Here is an 18135-nt window from a genome sequence, read left to right as displayed (position 1 = left end):
GCATTCCTCAGTACTTGTCCCCATAGTGGCTTGAAGGCTGCCACCTGGCAGATGACGTCCTTTACATCAATCCCTCTCCTGCTTAAAATACCAGTTTCAAACCCTGGCTCCACCTGGCTATTCAAATCAAAGGCTACACCTTTTAGGAAGGTACTCTCCGTTTATTTAAGTGGCAAACAGGTGATCATACTGAATTAAGTTATAGGGCAGCAGCAGGAAATGCTCTCTCATGTAATAACAGATAAAGGAAGATCCCATTATCAGATTAAACTCTAGATATGTACCACAAATTTCAGCATTAGTTACCCTAACCATGTAACCTCTCATTCACGCCTGTACCAGCCACCTTACACATTACAATAAACAAGAGACACATAGATAAGAGGATTTCCCAGAGCAGAAACTTTAGAAGGAATATGTAGTAAAAGCTGATGCCATAAAATACAGCCTAACACTCCCTCCAAATTCACATGGTTTGCATCTTTCAGTGATAACCATTTCTGCAAAGACCAGTCAGTTCTGAAATAATCCCTCTCAGGAATAAGAAGCAGACAAAGACCCTGCCTGTGCCCTAAGGAATGGCTCTAAGTATGGGAGGTATCCTCCAGATGATCTCCACCTCCAGTTTATTACACAGCTGGGAAGCCCTCCTCAGCATGCAGCCTTTTTCACATTTCCTCCCATTATTTCTAGTCATACTTCACTAAAACTGTACACACAACTGCAAAGCCTTGAAGAGTAAAACCTGTTTTCTGAGCCTCTTGACCCATCATATACTAAGTGCTTAACCAATCCCCTAGGAAAAACACTTCAACAACCAGTTTCCATTTTACACTGGGCGCATTTCCATCGACATTGGCTGGTACTCAGCGTGGTCATATGGATGATGACAGCAAAATGGATCACGTGAGATTTCTTGGTTAAAATGCTATTTATTCACTATGAAGCCTTATGGAATAATCTGACTTTCAGGGAAACGGAAACTACAGGTGAATCTTTCCAGTCAGTGGAGAAACTGGAATGCTGGAGTTTTCACCACTGCTCACTTGAACTTCAATCTTCACTCTCCACCGACAGTCACCTCACTGTGAAATACATTTTTTTCTTCCAGCCTCTTTTCCCAGTGCAGCCATGATGTCTGCCACAAACTCTGTTGCTCAGCTGGCTTGTTGCATATTGCTGCTAAAATTTATATGCTAAAATAAACGCAGATAGAAGAATTGATTTATAAATCTCTTAAGTACATTACTGAAACTCTACATACAAGAGATAATGATCAGATGCAATGCCACATACGTGAGCGATACCAGTCACTGATGAATTTATACCTGCAGTGCATTAACTAAATGGAAATCTTAAGCAGGTAGGAGACGCCTTAACTTTCATCTTTTCTAGTCAGGTATTCTATGTTTAACTAGGCAAAGAGATGATGCCTTATACACTTGGGCCACCAAATCTGTAAGTGTAATAATGAAAAATTATCCTGATAGACTTTCAGAACTAGGTAACAGGCTAGATCTCCACCAAAGCAATGCAATGTGTCCACCCCAGATCCACTAACAATATATGCATTATAAATTAAAAAAATCATAGAATCACAGAATGGTTTGGCTTGGAAGGGACCTTAAAGATCATCTAGTTCCAACCCCCAAGATAGCCAAGAAGGTACATTAGAGATTATATTGTGCTGTTCACATGAACAGTGATAATCCAAGATAGGTAAACACTGATACTTGGGGAGAGACAGGCTTCTGGGACTGGGACACAAGAGCTCTCCCAGCAGGATGGGCTGCTCAGGCGACACCAGAGCAGCCTAGAGAACTGCCAATGGAGCCACTCACTACCCTGCTGCAATCGCACTCAGAGCACGGCTGAGAGCACGGCCAAAGCTCCTACACTGGGCCTTCCCCTGCTTCAAGGGCTGAGCAGCCAGCTAAAGCCAGGGGGATAACACGGTTGAGTTAACCAAATAAAACAAAAAATCCCCAGTAAGGCCCAGAGTTACAGTTAGGAGAGACATTAGACCGATCCTGCCACAAGTCCTAAAAGAGTAAAAACTAAGCAAGGCCAGATGCAGCCAAACTGGCCTGCCAGGACCCGACAGAAATCTTTGTTGGAGCAAAGACTAAAGGACTTAGCCTCATAGTCTAGTTCTGCCTTTACTTTTAAGCACACAGCTCCCTTCGGCTTCAATGGGAACTGCACAGAGGCAGAAATGGACTATAAATACATAGAATTGAAGTTAGCTGGTGAAAAAAGGGCTCAGTATATTTTGTTCTCTGGTTCTAGGCAGCCAGAAGCAGACCTGGAAACCTGGCCATAAACCCTATCTCTAGATAACTGGGAAACAAAGACTGATACTTCTGCAACAGCACCCGCTAAGCAGGCACAATGTCCTGCAGAGGGTTTAAAAGTGCTCTCATTTACCATTAGCCCAGCAAATCCTTAACACTCGGAGAGTAGCTCTTTTAAAATGATTAATCTCAGAGTTGTACAGATTGTACAAAGATTAATAAAAATGAAGGTTTAACAGATGAGAATGTGTGATGAAAAACAGAACAGCTTTAGAGAGCTGTATCAATCTAAGTGGTTATAAAAAAACCTCATAAAAGATGACATTCTAATCTGAATATTTTAAAAAATAATCAAGCTGCAATTTCTCTCTCACACCATTTTTACTTTGCTAAACTGAAATTGCCTGTCTAATGTATAAAGCAGTTACAACTTAATCTGAAGAGTTAAGCTTTTTATTATTATTTCATAAACCAAAAAAGGGAAGCTTTAGGGCATGCTGAGGAGAGTTAGAAAATTTCAGATGAAACGTGAATGCACATTAATTCATGAGATTCAGACTTGGAAGAATAAAAAAAGCCAGAAAGCAAGATTACATAAACCAGGCACCACATTAAGCCTCAATTTAATTGTGTTTCAATGCAGGAACAGGAATTTTAGGGTTTAGAAACAGAGCCAAAAATGAGGCAAAGTGAGGGTGTGGGCTAGTCCTGTTGATAACGGAACATAAAGGAAGAGAAGTAGAGTTAATTCTCGCTGCTAAAATATTTACCATCCTAGCACCCTGGGAAAAATATGTATGGAGACAGCAAAAAGATTCTGATTAGTTATAGAGAAGATCATGTTTCTGCCTGTTTTTTGTCTAATACTATTATGGAGGGTGGAGTATAAAGCTGCATTTTTATCTGCACTTTCCGAGGCAAAGGAATACTAAAACATGTGATTTCACAGATTACAGTCCCTCTGCCATCTCCAATGAGAAAACCGGCTGGCTAATGAAAGGAAGGCACTGGATCTTCAGGGGACCCTCATCTCTCCTACTTCAACAGTCTTTGTTTGGTTTGGGTTTTTTTACCATTGACCTGAGTGGAATCAGGATTTCACCCAACACTTCCCTTCAATGTGAGACCCTCAGCTACCAGTGGGAAGGGGGAAATTCAGTATTAAAGACAATAGGTTATTGTCCACTTCCAATTCACCTTGAATGCAGAGCTGAACCCAAGTAGGAAGTTTTGCACCTCCAAATTTTACTAATACCGGCAAAGCTAAACAGAAAAAACTTCACAATTCACTCCTAGACAAAATAAGTGTTCACTGTCTTGTTTCAGATGCAGCCTTAATATCATTCTACACAGGTCATACCTAATCTTCTTTCCAAACAGCAACAAAGTTTCATGGAATGTGACAACTATTTAACACCCAAGCAAAAACAAAAGGGGAAAAAAAACCAACCAAACAAAATTTGTCTGGTTAGATACTCAATTTCAGATGACTGTTTGACTGTTGGAAGTATGGATCAAACCTTTCTACTGGAGCAGCTAAAGAGACCACTGGGCAATATTTCTGTTAAGTCTTGCTGTTGGGTATGTGGCTGTGCTTCTTGTCTACCATGCCATATCATTTCCTGCTTGGTATAAGTTTTTTTCCATGTCACTTTTATACACAGCTCTTGAAATATCAAGGAGGGTTTTATAGTCCTGAGGTCTACCTCAGCAACACCACTATGAAGGGAAGCAGTATTTTCAACATTGGACAAATAAGAAAGCAACACCAAAATATTAAGGACAGAAAGGTGTCCACTAATGTGGGACATCCATTTTGAGATGTCTGGGACCTGAGTTCTCAGGGTAACAAGCGAAGGATCCAGTGACTTTCCTGCCACAGTGTAAATCTGATCTCAGCTGCTCCAAACAAAACACCACAGAATGAGGAACAAACCTCAAACAGTCTGAAGAGGTAAAATTCAGTCCCATGGTGATGTTCACTACCATAACCATGATGCTTTCCCTTCAGATCCTTGAAGCTGCCAGTTTGTGTGACAGCTCTGGCAGACAACAAGCCAGCTCTCCTTCATCTACCCCAAGTTCAGAAGGCGAGAGAGAAGTCCCTGGACAAACAGACAACATGTAACCAACACAATAGCTCACACAGCACTCTTCTTCCCTCACACGAGTTACAAGCACAACTTGAGCTCAGTCTTTGGCATTCAGAACCTAAGTGACAATCTACAACACAGATTCAAGTCACTTGGACTACATGTTATCAGGGGCGGGTGTTCTTCTCCAGGGACAACTCCTCACAGAAAGGAGCTCAGTTTGGGTCGTCAGGCCTCCTGCTGGTTTGCCAGCACATAAAAACCTCTAGAATTCATGGCTGCAGCCTTTTCTATCTCCTTCCACATTTACACATCTCTCCCCCTCCCCTGCCAGTCTATCACGCTGATGTACTCTGCCAGGAGACAACTCTAATCACCTTCCGTGTGTCTCTTCACCACTTAGCGGCTGGCCAGGCACTCTACTCCATACCTTTTACTGCCCACCTCTGTCACTCCAGTCATGCCTTCTGCACTTCCTTATGCTTACACCTACTGAAAGCACTCAAAGACTAAAACTTCCCAAGATGAAGAAACTTTTTTCCCTCAGTTCCAATATCCAACATTAAAATATCCTGAGAGGAAAAAACAATCAGGAAGAAGAGTCTTCCAAAGCCTTAAAGCCATGGGCTAAAGCAGGCTCTCAGCAGATAAATTCATTCGATAGGTTAGGTGGCAGACTCTTGCTTCTGACCACACACAAACAGGACTGTTCATAAACTTGCAGCTCAGTGGGAATGATCTTCACAATACCTGAGAAGGACACAACTTTGGCCACCTGACACAGTATTCCTTGCCAAATTCCAAACTTATAATCTGGAGTGAGGAGATCAGTCAAACATTGGCAAGAATGTAAACAGCTAAAACCAGAATGCTCCCAGATAAACTGCTAGATAACTCAAGCACAGAAGCTGCTAACTAACTCTACCTGAAATGGGTGGCAACACCTTCATTCCAGTAGATTAAATTTATGCTGAAGAGGAACCCAGAAAGCAAGCTGCTGAGCTGGTCTGCTAACAAGTGTAAAGTGTATGACCCAGAAGTTTCATGTAATCGTAGAGTTCTCTAATGATTTGCAGAACCTGCTGGTAATGTTTTCAACCTTCTTATGATGTGCAAAAGTCTTAACGAGGCCAGGAAGAAGTGCTGGGGAGAACCCAAAGCAAGGAGCTAAACAAGGACTGTCATCGTTGGACACAATCTAGAAGCTCCATATTTCAACAGAAAGATCAATTCCAAAATTCTTAAATTACAACTACAAGATTGAGAAAAGCATCTGAAATACTAAACGCCTGGGAATCACTTATGAACAGTTCATATATTTTAGAGATGTAAATCTTGGGAAGAATACCTTATGCTCATGGCAACTGAGATTGGAGGTACTGTGTATTGTAACTCTCAGCCAGAAAAGACAGATAACTATTTTGGCTCATATTACCAGTGATGAGGCTATGTCTAGCACTGATTTTCCACAGATTCTACAATCTTGGCCTATACCAAAACTTTCAGCTTTGTTTTACCATAGATCATTCATCTTGATTTCTCCCCCCTCCCCTTTCATGAATCCTAGGTCACATACTTTACACTGCTAACAGTCTGACTTCTGGACAAGTAAGAAGCCATTTATTTTGTTCAGTACTCTTTTAATATTTCTATTGTGTCAGGTTTGGGTTGGTTTTTTTTTCACTGAGTTCCCCAATGAATAACGTCTTCCTTGCTTTAATAACTTGGACCTCAGTCAAGGTTGATATGTTTCTCCATTCTGCAGGATATTTTCTTCAGAAGAGACAAAACAGTGTCTAATATTGTAATGACTGATCTTTAAAGGGTACAGTTTAAAAAGGAAATCAAAAACACTTATGGAAAAAATAAAGTAGGAAATAACCTTTAAAAAGAGAGGATTGGCAGCAAAGACACTGAACTGTACACAACTGAAGGACCTGGGGATCTTCTCCAACCACAGAACTCCTTGAGATCTCTTCAGGCTCAATTCTCCCATCCATTTCAGTACAGATAGTTTACTATGCTACTATCCTCTCCCTAACCTTCAAACACCATTTGTGAATGAGCTAGAAGCAGACCCATAATATCTTTTAACTTTATCATGCTACAGCATGGTACACCAAGTCCATCTTGAAGCAGCCTTCCATCTTAATGGATAACTACATGAAAGCATAAGTCTGTATGGGCTTTTCCAGACTTCTCCTGTTGTTCACTTGAGGCTGCACACACTTAGACACTGAGAAGATCTCACAGCAAGTTGGTAATACCTACCTTTGGTAGGAGGGGTTCAAGGCCAACTACCTACTCGGATCAGAGCAGGCAATCTTTGGCTTTACCTTGGGTAAGGACAAAAGGTGGCTTTTGCTCATGGTAGATGAAACATGGTGAAGATACGGTAGCGCACCAGCCCAACTCTGTCCTCTCGCGCGCTCCCCTGGTGCCAGGACTACTGGAGGCACCGGGCACCGGCTGCCGAGCGGCGCGGCCCCAGCCCCGGCCCGAGAGCTCTTTGCCGCCCTGCTGACCCCTTCCCTGTACTCCCCAGCACCCCGCCGTGGCCCCAGCGCCGGGCCCGGGGCAGCGGTAGGCCGGGGGCCGGCCCGCAGCACGGTACCCCCCCGCCCCGCGGCCGCCACCCCGGCGGGGCCCCGCTGCGCCTCGGGGCCTTTCCTGCCCGCCCAGCGGCAGGAAGCCCCGCGGGGGAGGCGGGCCGGAGCCTCTTCCCGGCAGGTGGGAGGGCGACAATGGCCGAGAGGAAGGAAGCCGGGAGGCGGCAGGGCCGGGACACAGGACGCAGGGCCTGGCGAAGGGAGGGAAAGGGAAGAGGGATGGTAGGAAGGGGCGACAACTAGACGAGGAGAGCTCGGAGGGGCCGCCGCTGCTCCGCCAGGACCGGCCCTTCCCCCGTGGAGCCCCGCGGCAGAGCAGGGCGGCTCTGTCGTACCTATGGCTTCATTTCGTAACCCCGAATCAGGCAGCACCCCAACGCCCCACTTCCCGTTTGTGAAACCGCGGTTACTCTGGCCAGGGGATGAGCCGCTGTCGGGACTGTCCGCGGCTTTTCGTGCTAGTGACCGGATCCAAGTCGTGAAATACAAGATGGAGTTAGCTCAGTAACACAGCCACGCTCGGGCAAGAGATTAAAAAGGAACAGAGCACCTTACCCCTTCAGCGTGGATCCCAAGTTCATTTGATTCCATGTCATGCACTCAAGCTGTGAGGTCATTTGGTACAAATTGTCACTGTTGTGAAAATACGGAGAATTAGAACTAACATCACAGCCATCAAATAAAAACCAATTCGTCAAGACAGCAGCATTTTGTTATTGGTTTTAAATATATAATAGCAGAAAGTTGATTTATTTTATATAATTCATTTTCTCGATGTATTGTGAATTTAAAACAAAAAATAAAAGTAAATGAGAAAAAAAAGAAGAATGGCTGTGGATCGAGAAGCCTCTTTGGGTCAGCAAACCTATCGATTTGGAAATAGACGGGAGCGGAGACAAGCATTTTTTTCTTTACAGAAAAGCCATATCCGATATTGACACGTTGAAATGAATGAAAAGACTCCGGGAGGCCCGGCGGGCTCCCGGCGCGGATTATGTGTTTGAAAAGGGCAGCTCCGTTAGCGGGTGTAAACGGGAGGGCGAAGGACCACGCGGCTAATGGAGCGGAACACCTATCGTGACTCCTGATGGATGTTGCTACACAGAGGGGCTTGACAAGCCCGAGAAAAATGGAGTGGCTGGGCGATAAGCGGAGCTCGCCGCTGGAGCAGGCGCGTTCCCAACGCGGGCAGCGGGAGCCCCGCGGAGCCGCCGGTGCCGAGAAGGGGCCGTGGCCGCAGCTCGGGGGCCCCCGCTCCGCGCCCTGCCCGCGGCGGGCTCCGGGAGCGACCCCGGAAAGGCCGCCCGCAGTCCGCGCAGGTCTGCCCGTTGGTTGATTAATGACACCTCCGCTCGCTGGCCTTACGCGGCGAATTTCTATCACTCTGGTAGTAGAGAAAGGTATTTTTTCTCCCTTATTTTTTTTCTTCGTGGCAGGTAGAAACGACCTAAAAAAATCAGATTCCAGTGGGAAGCTTTTGCATATAAAAACAAATTAAGTGACTTCAATCTCGAAGTATGCACAATATCATTTGTCAGTATCACTGGACGCTATTATTCATCCGTATGTCTGAAGTGCTATTATGCTACTACAATGTCCCGCATATCAGCTCAGGAATTGTTCAACTCTCCTGCAGTTTCCCCATTCGCAATAGCAGCCCGTGCTGGTCTGTGCCAACTACGTTTTGCAATTCCACGAATTCTTCCTGTAATGCTGCTGTAATTAATTCCTCCAGGACCCTGATTTTTATTAGAAGTGCCCGCCCGATGCATTTACAGCAGGAGATTTCCCTTTAACTTTCTTTCGCTTGACAGTTCATTTATAAGAGCCTCCCCCACAATATCCACTTTTCCCCCTCCTTTCCTTTTTCATAAAGCAATACACTTATTCATCTTGTCAGGACCTCGCAGCCACTGTATTGCATTGCTGCCTTCGAGTGATGGTGTCCGGTCCGAACCGAACGGCACCGCTCCGAAACCAGCGCCCGTCCAGTGCCGAGGGGCAGCTGCGGCTCACACCGCTCCCCGCCCCATCTAACGCCCGCTCTGCCTGGTTTGCCCCTGGGTCTGCAGCTCCGACGGCAGCTCAGCGGCGGAGCCTGGGCTGGCTGCAGCCTTTGGAGGCGCCCGGGGCGACCGAACCGTGCTCTGCCGTACTCGGTCCCTCCGGCCCGGGTGACCCCAGGAAAGACCCGCAGCCCCCGGGCCCCCCCCGGCCGCCCGCGGCAGTTGCGGTGGGACAGCAGTCGGGGGAGCGAGTGCCGGGGCAGTAGGCGCCCGGCTCGGACCCCACGTCAACCCGGCTTAGACCCCCGGCGCCGGGGCCGGGCGGGACGCGCTTCAGGTTGGGCAGAAGGAGAGGTTTGACTTGAGGTCCTGGGAGAGGACTCCCGCGGGATGCGCTGGGGCCTCTCAGCTATGCCGCGGCACCGGGGTGTCCCCGGAGGGGCACCCCCATACCCCTCACCCGGGTGCAGAGGGTGCCTGTGCCAGCTCTGCTGCGGCAGTGGGCCAGGGGGCAGATCTGTTTTCTGTGGAGATGCTGAGCGCACGGCCTTGCGAGGTTTATGCCTCAAAAAGCCTGGATTGCCCAAACTGTAGCTATAAACCATGCCCGGGGCCATCGGGACTAAACATCTCACATCTAGCACGGGACAGAGAGCAGGACACCTCTGACTCCATTTACGCCTCGCCATGGTTTGTTATTGACAGTACCGTGAGATCATCTCATGGAATTAACTGCTCCTCTCGAAATCTCGGTTTTGGATGAAGTTTGAATGATCAGAAGGAAAGCGGGGTCCCCGGGGATCTGCCTGCCCCGATTCCAATCTGAATCCTTGGCCCTCTGAACGGCCAAAGGGAAGACACTAAAAATAACTTATTTTCATTACAGAGATGCTTTTAAAGAGAAACGAGAGGAAGGGGGGGGACACATTTCTACAACGGGGATTAATGTAAGTTGGAGTGGAATAAAAGGAAGTCAACGCTGAGCAAAAAGGGAACTTAAAAGGAAACCAGTAGTAGATCATATAGAGTTTGTTTTGGCCTGCACTGCAGTATTACCGAGTTCTTGACCTCTGCACAGAAAGAGCTATAATCTGCACCGAGACTCCTCCACTTTTAAAGTCTCTGTAAGTGTGACTCACAGTAAATTTTCAACATCGAGCATGTTTACTACATTAAACAGCGCGAGGTAGAAAAGTTCACATCACCATTTTAATGGTCCCACAAACGCTAGTCATCTAATGCACACTTGCAATCTGCGCGGGTTTGTCATCCGTGTAGAGCCATCAACCACCGTCGCAGCGCTCCTTGGCAGAGGAGCGGGCTGCGCTGTAAACCGAGAGCAAGTAGTTGCCGAGGCGAGAGGTTTCGGAGATACTTTTCCTTCCTAGTAAAAGAATTACGATCATTTAACTGTTTCTTTCAAGCTGTCCCCTTCCCGAGCGCTTTTGCCTTGGTATGGGGGGAAGGCAAAGCTCTCCAGCCCTGGGGTACCTTCTGCTCCCCCGGCCCAAGGACCCTGCCGCTCACCCCCGTTATTCCCTGGCTGGGAAGCCGGCAGCGGTTTCGCGGCGGTCCCCTGCAACGGTGGGGCGACGAGGGGGTGGGTCCCTCCCCCATCTCCTTGGGTTAGCGCAGCAAAGATGAGAGACGGGGATGAGGGGGGAATGGCACGGCGGGATCCAGCGGACCCCAAACCTCGGTCGGGATGGGGTGGATAGGGACCTCAAAGGACTCCCGTGCGCTATCCGAGGAGAGGTGGCGCAGGGCGAACATCGGCGGTCGCATCCCGCCGCGGAAAGAGGCAACACCTCCGGTTCCAAACACCTCCGGTCCCCGAGCTCGCCACGCTGCTAATGGCGAGCGGGGACGGCTGCCGTCCTCAGCCGGTGCGAGGAGCGACAGGGGCCTCACACCGGGGCTGACCACCATCCCCTGCGCACCCCGCGCAAGAGTGCCATGCGCATCCCTGTCCCATCCATCCCTGCCGGCCCCGCCGCTCAGATGCGGCCACCGAGCCATCAGCTGTCGAAGCAGAGCTGACAAACTTTGCCTGAATGGCGAAAAACGGGAGAAATCTTCGCAGAGGAAGTACGGAATAAGTACAGTCTTTAAAAAAATAATAATAACGATTTGGCCAAATCAATATAAATGTGGATAAAGACAGGGCGGCCGTTTTTCAGGCCGCTGGAGATGTGGCTAAGGAGCCGCGTCCATTTATGCATCGTAACTACTCATCCCCTTTCTTGACAACACTTCCTAGGAAGTGCACTTGTAGTAGGAACGCCGTTTTTCCAGATGCTTCTGAACGTATGCGGGAGTGGATCATGGAGCTCACCCACCACCTCCTCGGGCTTGGATGCTGGAGCTCTGTGTAACAGGAGGTGCCCTCCACACGGTACAAGTGTGAGATTTAAGGGCTTAAATCCTTATCCTACAGAAGGAAGGAGCAAACCTCCCAGGGAGTGGCGCAGACCAAGGCCAAGGTCGGGCAGAAACCGGCCGGGTAGCGCCGCGCTGCCCATTCACGCTGGGATGCGGGTCCTGGAGCGCTAGGCGGGAGGAGGCGGCCGTGGGGCGATGCTGCCTGTGCTCTCCCTGCTCCGACGCCACCAAGGGACAGACACAAGGGAGGAGCTCTCGGCACAAGCAGCGCTTTTCCTATCGGAATCATACCTGCCGGGACGGGGCCCGCTCCGCTAAATGTACAAACGCCGCAGGGGGCAGCGGCCGCGGTGTTGCTGCCGCCGGGAGCCCCGCACAGGAGCGGGGCCGGGGGCGGCGGGGGGAGCCCCGAGGCCCGGCGGGGCGGGGGAGCGGCGGGCCCAAGCCCCCTTACAAACCGTATTTATAGATTTCCCCGAGCAATCTCTGCCGCTTCAGCGCAGGAGCTCGCCCCGCCAATTATTCTGCAAGCTAATCTCTCTGGATAGGCTTCTTTCCTTCCTTCATTACCTCATTCCCTCCTTCCCTTGACGTCAGCTCACGTTCATTAGCGAAGTGGCTTCTGGAAGTGACAGAATTTTGTTGTCCCACGGCCAGTGTTGATTAATCAGAGATGATATAACCGGCCTACAAGAGAAGCCGCTCGCTGCTTCCTTCACGGAGGCATATTGTTTTGTGTGCGAGGGTCACTTAGCAACTCCGAGCTACGGGACTGGCTCCAAGTTCATAAAAAGTTGAAGAATAAATTTTGGGCAACTTCTCTGCTCACTAAACACGTTGTAAAACTGCGAGAGACACTCCCGGCCCCCATGCCAGACCGAAGAGAACGGGAAGCCGTGCTTGCAACGGACCCGTCTACTGGCCAGGAGAGTTCGTGACTGCAGCAAGGCTCCAGACACACATTTCTCCCCGCAGGGAAACCCGACGGGTTTATTGTCTCGTTTTCAATAAATAACCTCCCTGCAGGTCATTCCTCGTGGCTCCTGGGAGCCATCGGAAGGGTTCTTGCTCTGCAAGCCGAAGCCCCTGGATGCGGCTGAGTTTTAATTGCCTGTACCACGTTCTGCCCGTCGCTGCTGCTCACCAGCGAGCGCTCCCGCATCTTCCCGGCCTGGGGGAAGAGCGCCTGGGAGAATCTCAGAGCCGGGAGCGGGGGAAGACACAGGGATCCCATGACCTGAGCGGGCTGTCCCCACTGTGCAGCGTAAGCCTAGGCGGGCTGCGAGGCCCGTGCCTGTCCCGGGCAGTGAGGGGTGCCCTGGAGCAGCGTTTGGGCTGCCCCGGGCGTTTCCCCCCGGCGCGGATAAAAAGGGAACGCAGGCCGGGCAGCCCGGCTCCCGCTCTCTGGAAGCAGCCGGCACCTGCCGCCGGAGCGCGGCTCCCCGGACCTGCAGCGCTGTGCCCGAGCCCCGGAGGATGCTCGGCCCGCACCGAGCGGCTACGGACCCCGCAAACCCCGGCCCCGGGTGGGCAGGAGACCCCGTAAAGCTCTGAGACACGGTGCGGCTCAGGGTGGAAGGCGCAGTGTCTTTTTTTGTTTTGTGGGGATTCGGTTTGGGTCGGTTTGTTTGTTTGTTTTTAACGTGGTTTTTTTTCTTTTGAGAAAGGAAAAACCAGATCTGATTCCTTGCCGAAAGGAGAAAGCTGTTTGGGCAGCATGCAGAGGGGAGACCACGACCCGATCAGGAGAAGGCAAGGCAAGGTACCTGTTGTAGGGGGTCCGGAGGAGCAGGGCCTGGCTGCCAGTGCAGCTGTCGGTGGGGGTGTGACAGCCGTACACAGGGGCAGGCACCGAGTACTGCTGGTCCCCTGTGGAAAGAGCGGCACAGAGTCAACCCCGCGCTGCGGAGGGGGTTGCAGGGTCCCGTCTCCCGGGCCTGGGCAGCTCTAGCTCCGTGACAGCCCTGCGGTGGGGCAGCGGCATGACACCGGATTGCCCTGAGGGCCGGGCCCCCGCGGGGCTGACATTACCTAGCGAGGGCTGCTGGCTGATGGGGTCCTCGTGTTTGAAGGAGTGGTTTGTAAACTGGGCGGCGTGATGCGACGGCGTGTGGCCATAGCTGGGGGTCCCGTCAAACGCCACGGTGCTGTAACCTGCCGAGGGAGCGAGCACAGAGGGGTTAAGACGCGCCTTGGGCTCGCTCGACCGCCAGTCCACCCCCCGCCAAGCCTCCCCAGGCCGGCGTCGAGAGAGAGGGGCCGGTTGTTGCACCATGCTCCTCTCCCCCCGTGCTGCTGCCCACCCACCATGAGGAAAACGACACCGACTGCCCCTCCGTTCATCTCCCAGAACATGCACTTCGCAAGGCTGCGGGCCGGGCCGGGCCGGGGCGGTGGGAGCCCGCTGGGACCACCATGGACCCCGGTGGAACCAGCCCGCCGTGGGCAGAGGCGCGCCGGGCAGCCCGCTCCGAGGAGCGGAAAGTCGGAAGTCTCGTCCGTGTTTAACGAGAACAGATCGGCTTCGGTAATAAAAAGGATGTTTTCATTAATTGTTGCTCATATTAAAGAGGAAGGTTCCCATCTGCTCAGTGCACTCCTCTGCCGTTTCCAATTTAGAAGTTACCCTTTAATCTTTTTTTTTTTTTTTTTAAGAGCCGCTTTCTGAAGAGTCTGCAATAAAGAGGTGGAATGTTACATGCAAAAATAAAACTCCTCCTTTCAGCGAAAATTGCTCTCCCAAATAATAAACAGCCTATTTTGTTTCCTACACCGAGCAGATTTAGATGGAAAGCGCCCACCTCTGCTGACCCCGGGCCGACACCAAACCGTAAATCAGGTGCTTGGACGCCATCTTTCATTAATGACTTGGAGCTGGCTAAACAACTCAGCTAAAAAAGTAATTACAAAGTAATATTATCTCGGAGGCTTCTCGGCTCATCAGCGTTTACCCCGAGAGCCGAGCTCCTTTGAGAGTCACTCTTCCAAAACAACAAAACAAAAAGTCCGGCGCGGGCTGGGAAAAGAAACCAAACGGAGCACTGCTCGTCCCCCCGAACCTCGCTTATCCAGCCGGGGCACCCTCTCCCTGCCCGTCGGGACGTAGCTTGTGGCCAGGGAGGATTTTGTCAGTCCAGAGCAAGCACTCTGGGCCTGTTTTCAGGCTCCTTTCTCAGTTCTCTTGGGCGCCGGGTGCCCGGCTCTGCATCGCCACCGTCGATCGATCGTATATATCACAGGGGGAAGCAGAGAGAATAAAGTGGAGAGGCAAAAAAGGGGTGCGACTGTTGCTTCTCCATTTCATTCTCTGTGCAGACAGCCTGGATCCAGCGACATTACAGGACTTCATTAACCTTGTGCAGGAGCAACGAAGGGAGCAAGGGGTGGGGGTGGGGGGGAAATAATCCAGAAAACTTTGAAACATCGCCCTTCGCGAGGAACTTAAGCCGGCGCTGAGGCTGAGGGGCTGGGGTAGACGTGGGGCTGGCTTGTCCCACATCCCCTCGCCCCAGGAGCCCAGCTCTGCGGTGCTGCAGCAGCGATGACAGGCCGGTACCTCACGGGTTCCCATCCCACAGCTGCTTCTCGCTCCTTATCTCCTCCCTTGGCCCTCAGGGTAGAGTCTCAACCTTCAACTCCCTTTTTCCCGTTTCCCTCTGCTTCTTTTTCAACTTTCAGCAAACACTAACACTTTCCACGTTACTTCTGGCTCGGTGCAGACTTTTGGTGACCTTCAAAACTCAGCTCGGAGCAGAACGAGGTTTTGGCCGCATTTTCCGGTGTTGCCTGACCCAAAGCTTCAGGAATGTGATAAGAAAGTTGAGTTCTGAACCGAGCTGCCGATAGTGAGGTCTCTTTAATTAGGGCGTTATCAGAGCCAGGCCTGATTAAGATGTGCTGAAAATAATTGAAAGTTGTACATCTGGTGGAGAACTGGAGGCGTCCAGTTGTTGGAGGAGCCCAGCTGGATGAAAGAGACAGGCGAAAGAGGAGAGGAAAACTGGGCAGAGGTTTCAAAGGCTTAGTTCCCTAACCCCCACACCACCCTAGACTTGGCAGAAGTGTCACCACACAGCCAAGGTAGCATCTTTCCCACGGTCAGAGCAACCGGTTTAAAAAAACCCAGGAGTTCAACCTTGAGGAGAGCCAAAGCAAGAACACTTTATCCATGCACAAAAAAAAAAAAATAAATTCAAACGCTCTTTGACGAATTCCTCCTTGCCGAAGGAGTTCGCTGCGTGTCGCCGAACATAGTGTGGCTAAGCGGCGGTGCTGCCCATGCGGGGAGCAGCCCCGAGCTAAGCGGACCCCCCAGGCCCGGCGGAGCACGGGAGGAGCAGGAGACGGCTCTCGTAGGGTCTCGATCCACCCGTCCGGGCCCGGAAGTTGCGAAGATCGGTTATGGCCGCTGGACTCCGGCTCTCGGGCACACACAGGGGTCTGTGTGCGGGGCCTTGTGCCGCAGACCGAGCGCCGCCCGCACAGCCCCCGGGGACCGAGTAAAGCCCGGCACCGGCCCAGTGCTTCGGCGCGTTAAAGGCTCTGTTTCTCTCTGGGGTGGTTAAACTCAGGCGACAGGATTGCGCGGGGTCGCAGGTATTTTGTCCCTCTCCCACCCGCTCACACACACCCAGCGCCGAGCTTACTTCCCTCACCCTCCTCTGCACCTTCCCGTCGCTATTTGTGCCCAGCCATTACAAATCCTCCGCGGTATCTAAAATCCTTTCAGATGTCTTACAGATATCCTCGGCAGAGCTCCCTGGTCTGCTGCGCTCTGTGCTGGGGTGACCACAGGCCGCTCCCGGCCCGGTCGCGGGGCCCCGCGGTGGCGCGCAGCGGCTCCGGCACCCTGCCGCCGACCCGGCGCGGCCGACGCTGACCCGGAGCGCCAGGGCTGCTGCCCATCTCCGCAGCCGGTCTCGGCCCCGGCGCCGCACTCTGTGGTTCCCCACGTTAGCTGTGCTCCCGGCGCCGGGCGGCCAGCGGGGCCGGGAGAGGAAGGCAGCGGAGCGGTGGCACGGGGATGCGACGCGACACTGCCCGAGGGAGGCCCGTGCGCGGCCGTGCTGCTGAATAACCACTTCCCCTCCGCCGCCGTCACCTATCCGCACCGCAAACGTCGCCCCGGGCCGCCTCGCCGGCCGCGGCTAACACACAGCCTAGGCCTCCGCTCCGGCCCCTCGCCCTGCTTCCCTCCGCCCGCAGCCGCGACGGCCCGACCCCCCGCCTCGGTCAGACGGCCCCGGGGCAGCTGAAGAAGAGAGAAGCAGACCCGAAAGGCCCCGGGCAAGCTCTCCGCACGCTCGCCCCCTTTCCCTCCTCCCTCGTGTTTGCACCAGCAGATATTTATACTGCAGCCACTGGAACAAAAACGAGTAGACGGTGATCCCGATGCCACAGGCGGGGAATGACCCACCCATCGCCCGGCCGTGCAGCCCAGGGGAATTTCTCAGCCGCAGCGAGCGACAGCGCAGCCGGTCTCGGCCACGGGGATGCTGAAGCGAAATCATGGCCTGGGGCATTCAGCGCATAATTGGATAAAGGGCTTGAAAGCACTAACGTGCGGACAGCGGTTTTCGGATTCGGGAGGGGGTTTGGAGGTACACCCTCTTCCCACCCCCCATAGACTTGCAGAGGGAATTGTCTTGGGGCACCGGCCCCACATCCACTCCGGGACCGACGCCATCCTCGGCCCGAACAGACAGGCGAGAGGCTGCTCCAACCCAGGGAGGGCCCGAGGGCTCTAGCCCGCCTGGCAGAGCCCCCTCGGAGCGACGCGTCTGCCGCCCAGGGAAGGAAAGGAGGCGCGGAAGGGCTGGCTCGCCTAACCCTTCTGGGCCGCTGCGGAGAAAGGCTGGGCTCGGTGTTTACATCCACCGCGGCCCGGCCGGGCCAAGCGGGGGGCTCCGGGGGCCGCCCCCCGCGGCCGGCAGCGCTGCCCTTACCCTGGTTGCGGATCGCTTGCTGGCTCTCCAGGCAGTTGGGCAGGTAGGGCGCGTTGGGGAACATCCTCGCCTGGCCGGAGGGCGGCTGGCTGGGCGGCGGGGCGCCGAAGGGCCCGTAGCGGCAAGCCCCGGCCGTGCCCGTGAACTGGCCGGAGAAGTGGACGGTGAAGGCGCTCAGGTATTGCTCCTCGTGCGGGTCCGACCCGTTCCAGCTCGGCTCCTGCTTGATGAAGGAGTGCGGCCCCAGAGAGCCGTAGGAGGCCCCCGGGGGGAAGTCCAGGACGGGAGCCCACTGCGCCGCGCTGCTCACCGGCATGGTGCAGTTGCTGTTGCCCGGCAGGGAGGGCACGGAGGGCAGCAGCGCGTTGAGGTCTCGGACATCGGAGCCCATCTGCTCGCAGACCTTCTGCCTGCTGCCAGGCAGCCAGTCTGTCCCTGGGCCGCACTTGTTCCAGGACACCTGGCCTCTGCCCGCCAAGCCGGAGGCCGGCTCCGGCTGCAGGCACCAGGCTGGCGAGCTCAGCCCTTTGGGGGAGGTTTGCTCCGGCACGCAGCTCCCCGGGTCCAGCCCGGCGGCACCCGGCAACAGCGACAGGGAAAGGTTGTTCTCCAGGATCGCCTCCGGGGTTGCACCCGCTCGCAGCGCAGGGCCGGGCAGGGCGGGGTGTGCGTGTGTCTGTGTGTCTGTGCGTCCGTGTGTGTGTGTCTGTCTGCCTGCCTGCGCGTGTGTCCGTCTGTCCGTGCTAGGGGGGCACAGCCGCCTCGCACGCCTCACCTCGGATGCCTGCTCGCCCTCAACTTTGCAA

General features: G+C 52.9%; 1 protein-coding gene and 1 long non-coding RNA gene across 6 annotated transcripts in view; both read right to left on the bottom strand.

The window, feature by feature from the left end:
• Positions 1-18101, bottom strand: part of WT1 (WT1 transcription factor) — a 33928-nt gene extending 15827 nt beyond the window's left edge. For 2 of the 5 annotated variants that reach the window (XM_030485150.1, XM_030485151.1), the window contains exons 1-4: positions 17330-18101; positions 13416-13538; positions 13151-13253; positions 7552-7629 (exon numbers count right to left, since the gene is read on the bottom strand). In XM_030485150.1, the coding sequence (XP_030341010.1) occupies positions 7552-7629; positions 13151-13253; positions 13416-13538; positions 17330-17720 (695 nt within the window). In that variant the 5' untranslated portion in view covers positions 17721-18101. The remainder of the gene's footprint in view (positions 1-7551; positions 7630-13150; positions 13254-13415; positions 13539-17329) is intronic. The other 3 variants (XM_030485147.1, XM_030485148.1, XM_030485149.1) reach the window with 2 other exon arrangements.
• LOC116915266 lies at positions 10144-11796 on the bottom strand. The gene is made up of 2 exons (XR_004389908.1): positions 10530-11796; positions 10144-10386 (listed from the first exon to the last, which is right to left on the bottom strand). It is a non-coding gene; the product is annotated as an uncharacterized LOC116915266 (long non-coding RNA).
• Positions 18102-18135: the final 34 nt, after the last annotated feature.

Source organism: Strigops habroptila, chromosome 4 (assembly GCF_004027225.2).
Source record: "Strigops habroptila isolate Jane chromosome 4, bStrHab1.2.pri, whole genome shotgun sequence".
Taxonomy (NCBI): Eukaryota; Metazoa; Chordata; class Aves; order Psittaciformes; family Psittacidae; genus Strigops; species Strigops habroptila.
The sequence above is the reverse complement of the archived record's forward strand: the minus strand, read 5'-3'. Positions and strand labels throughout refer to the sequence as shown.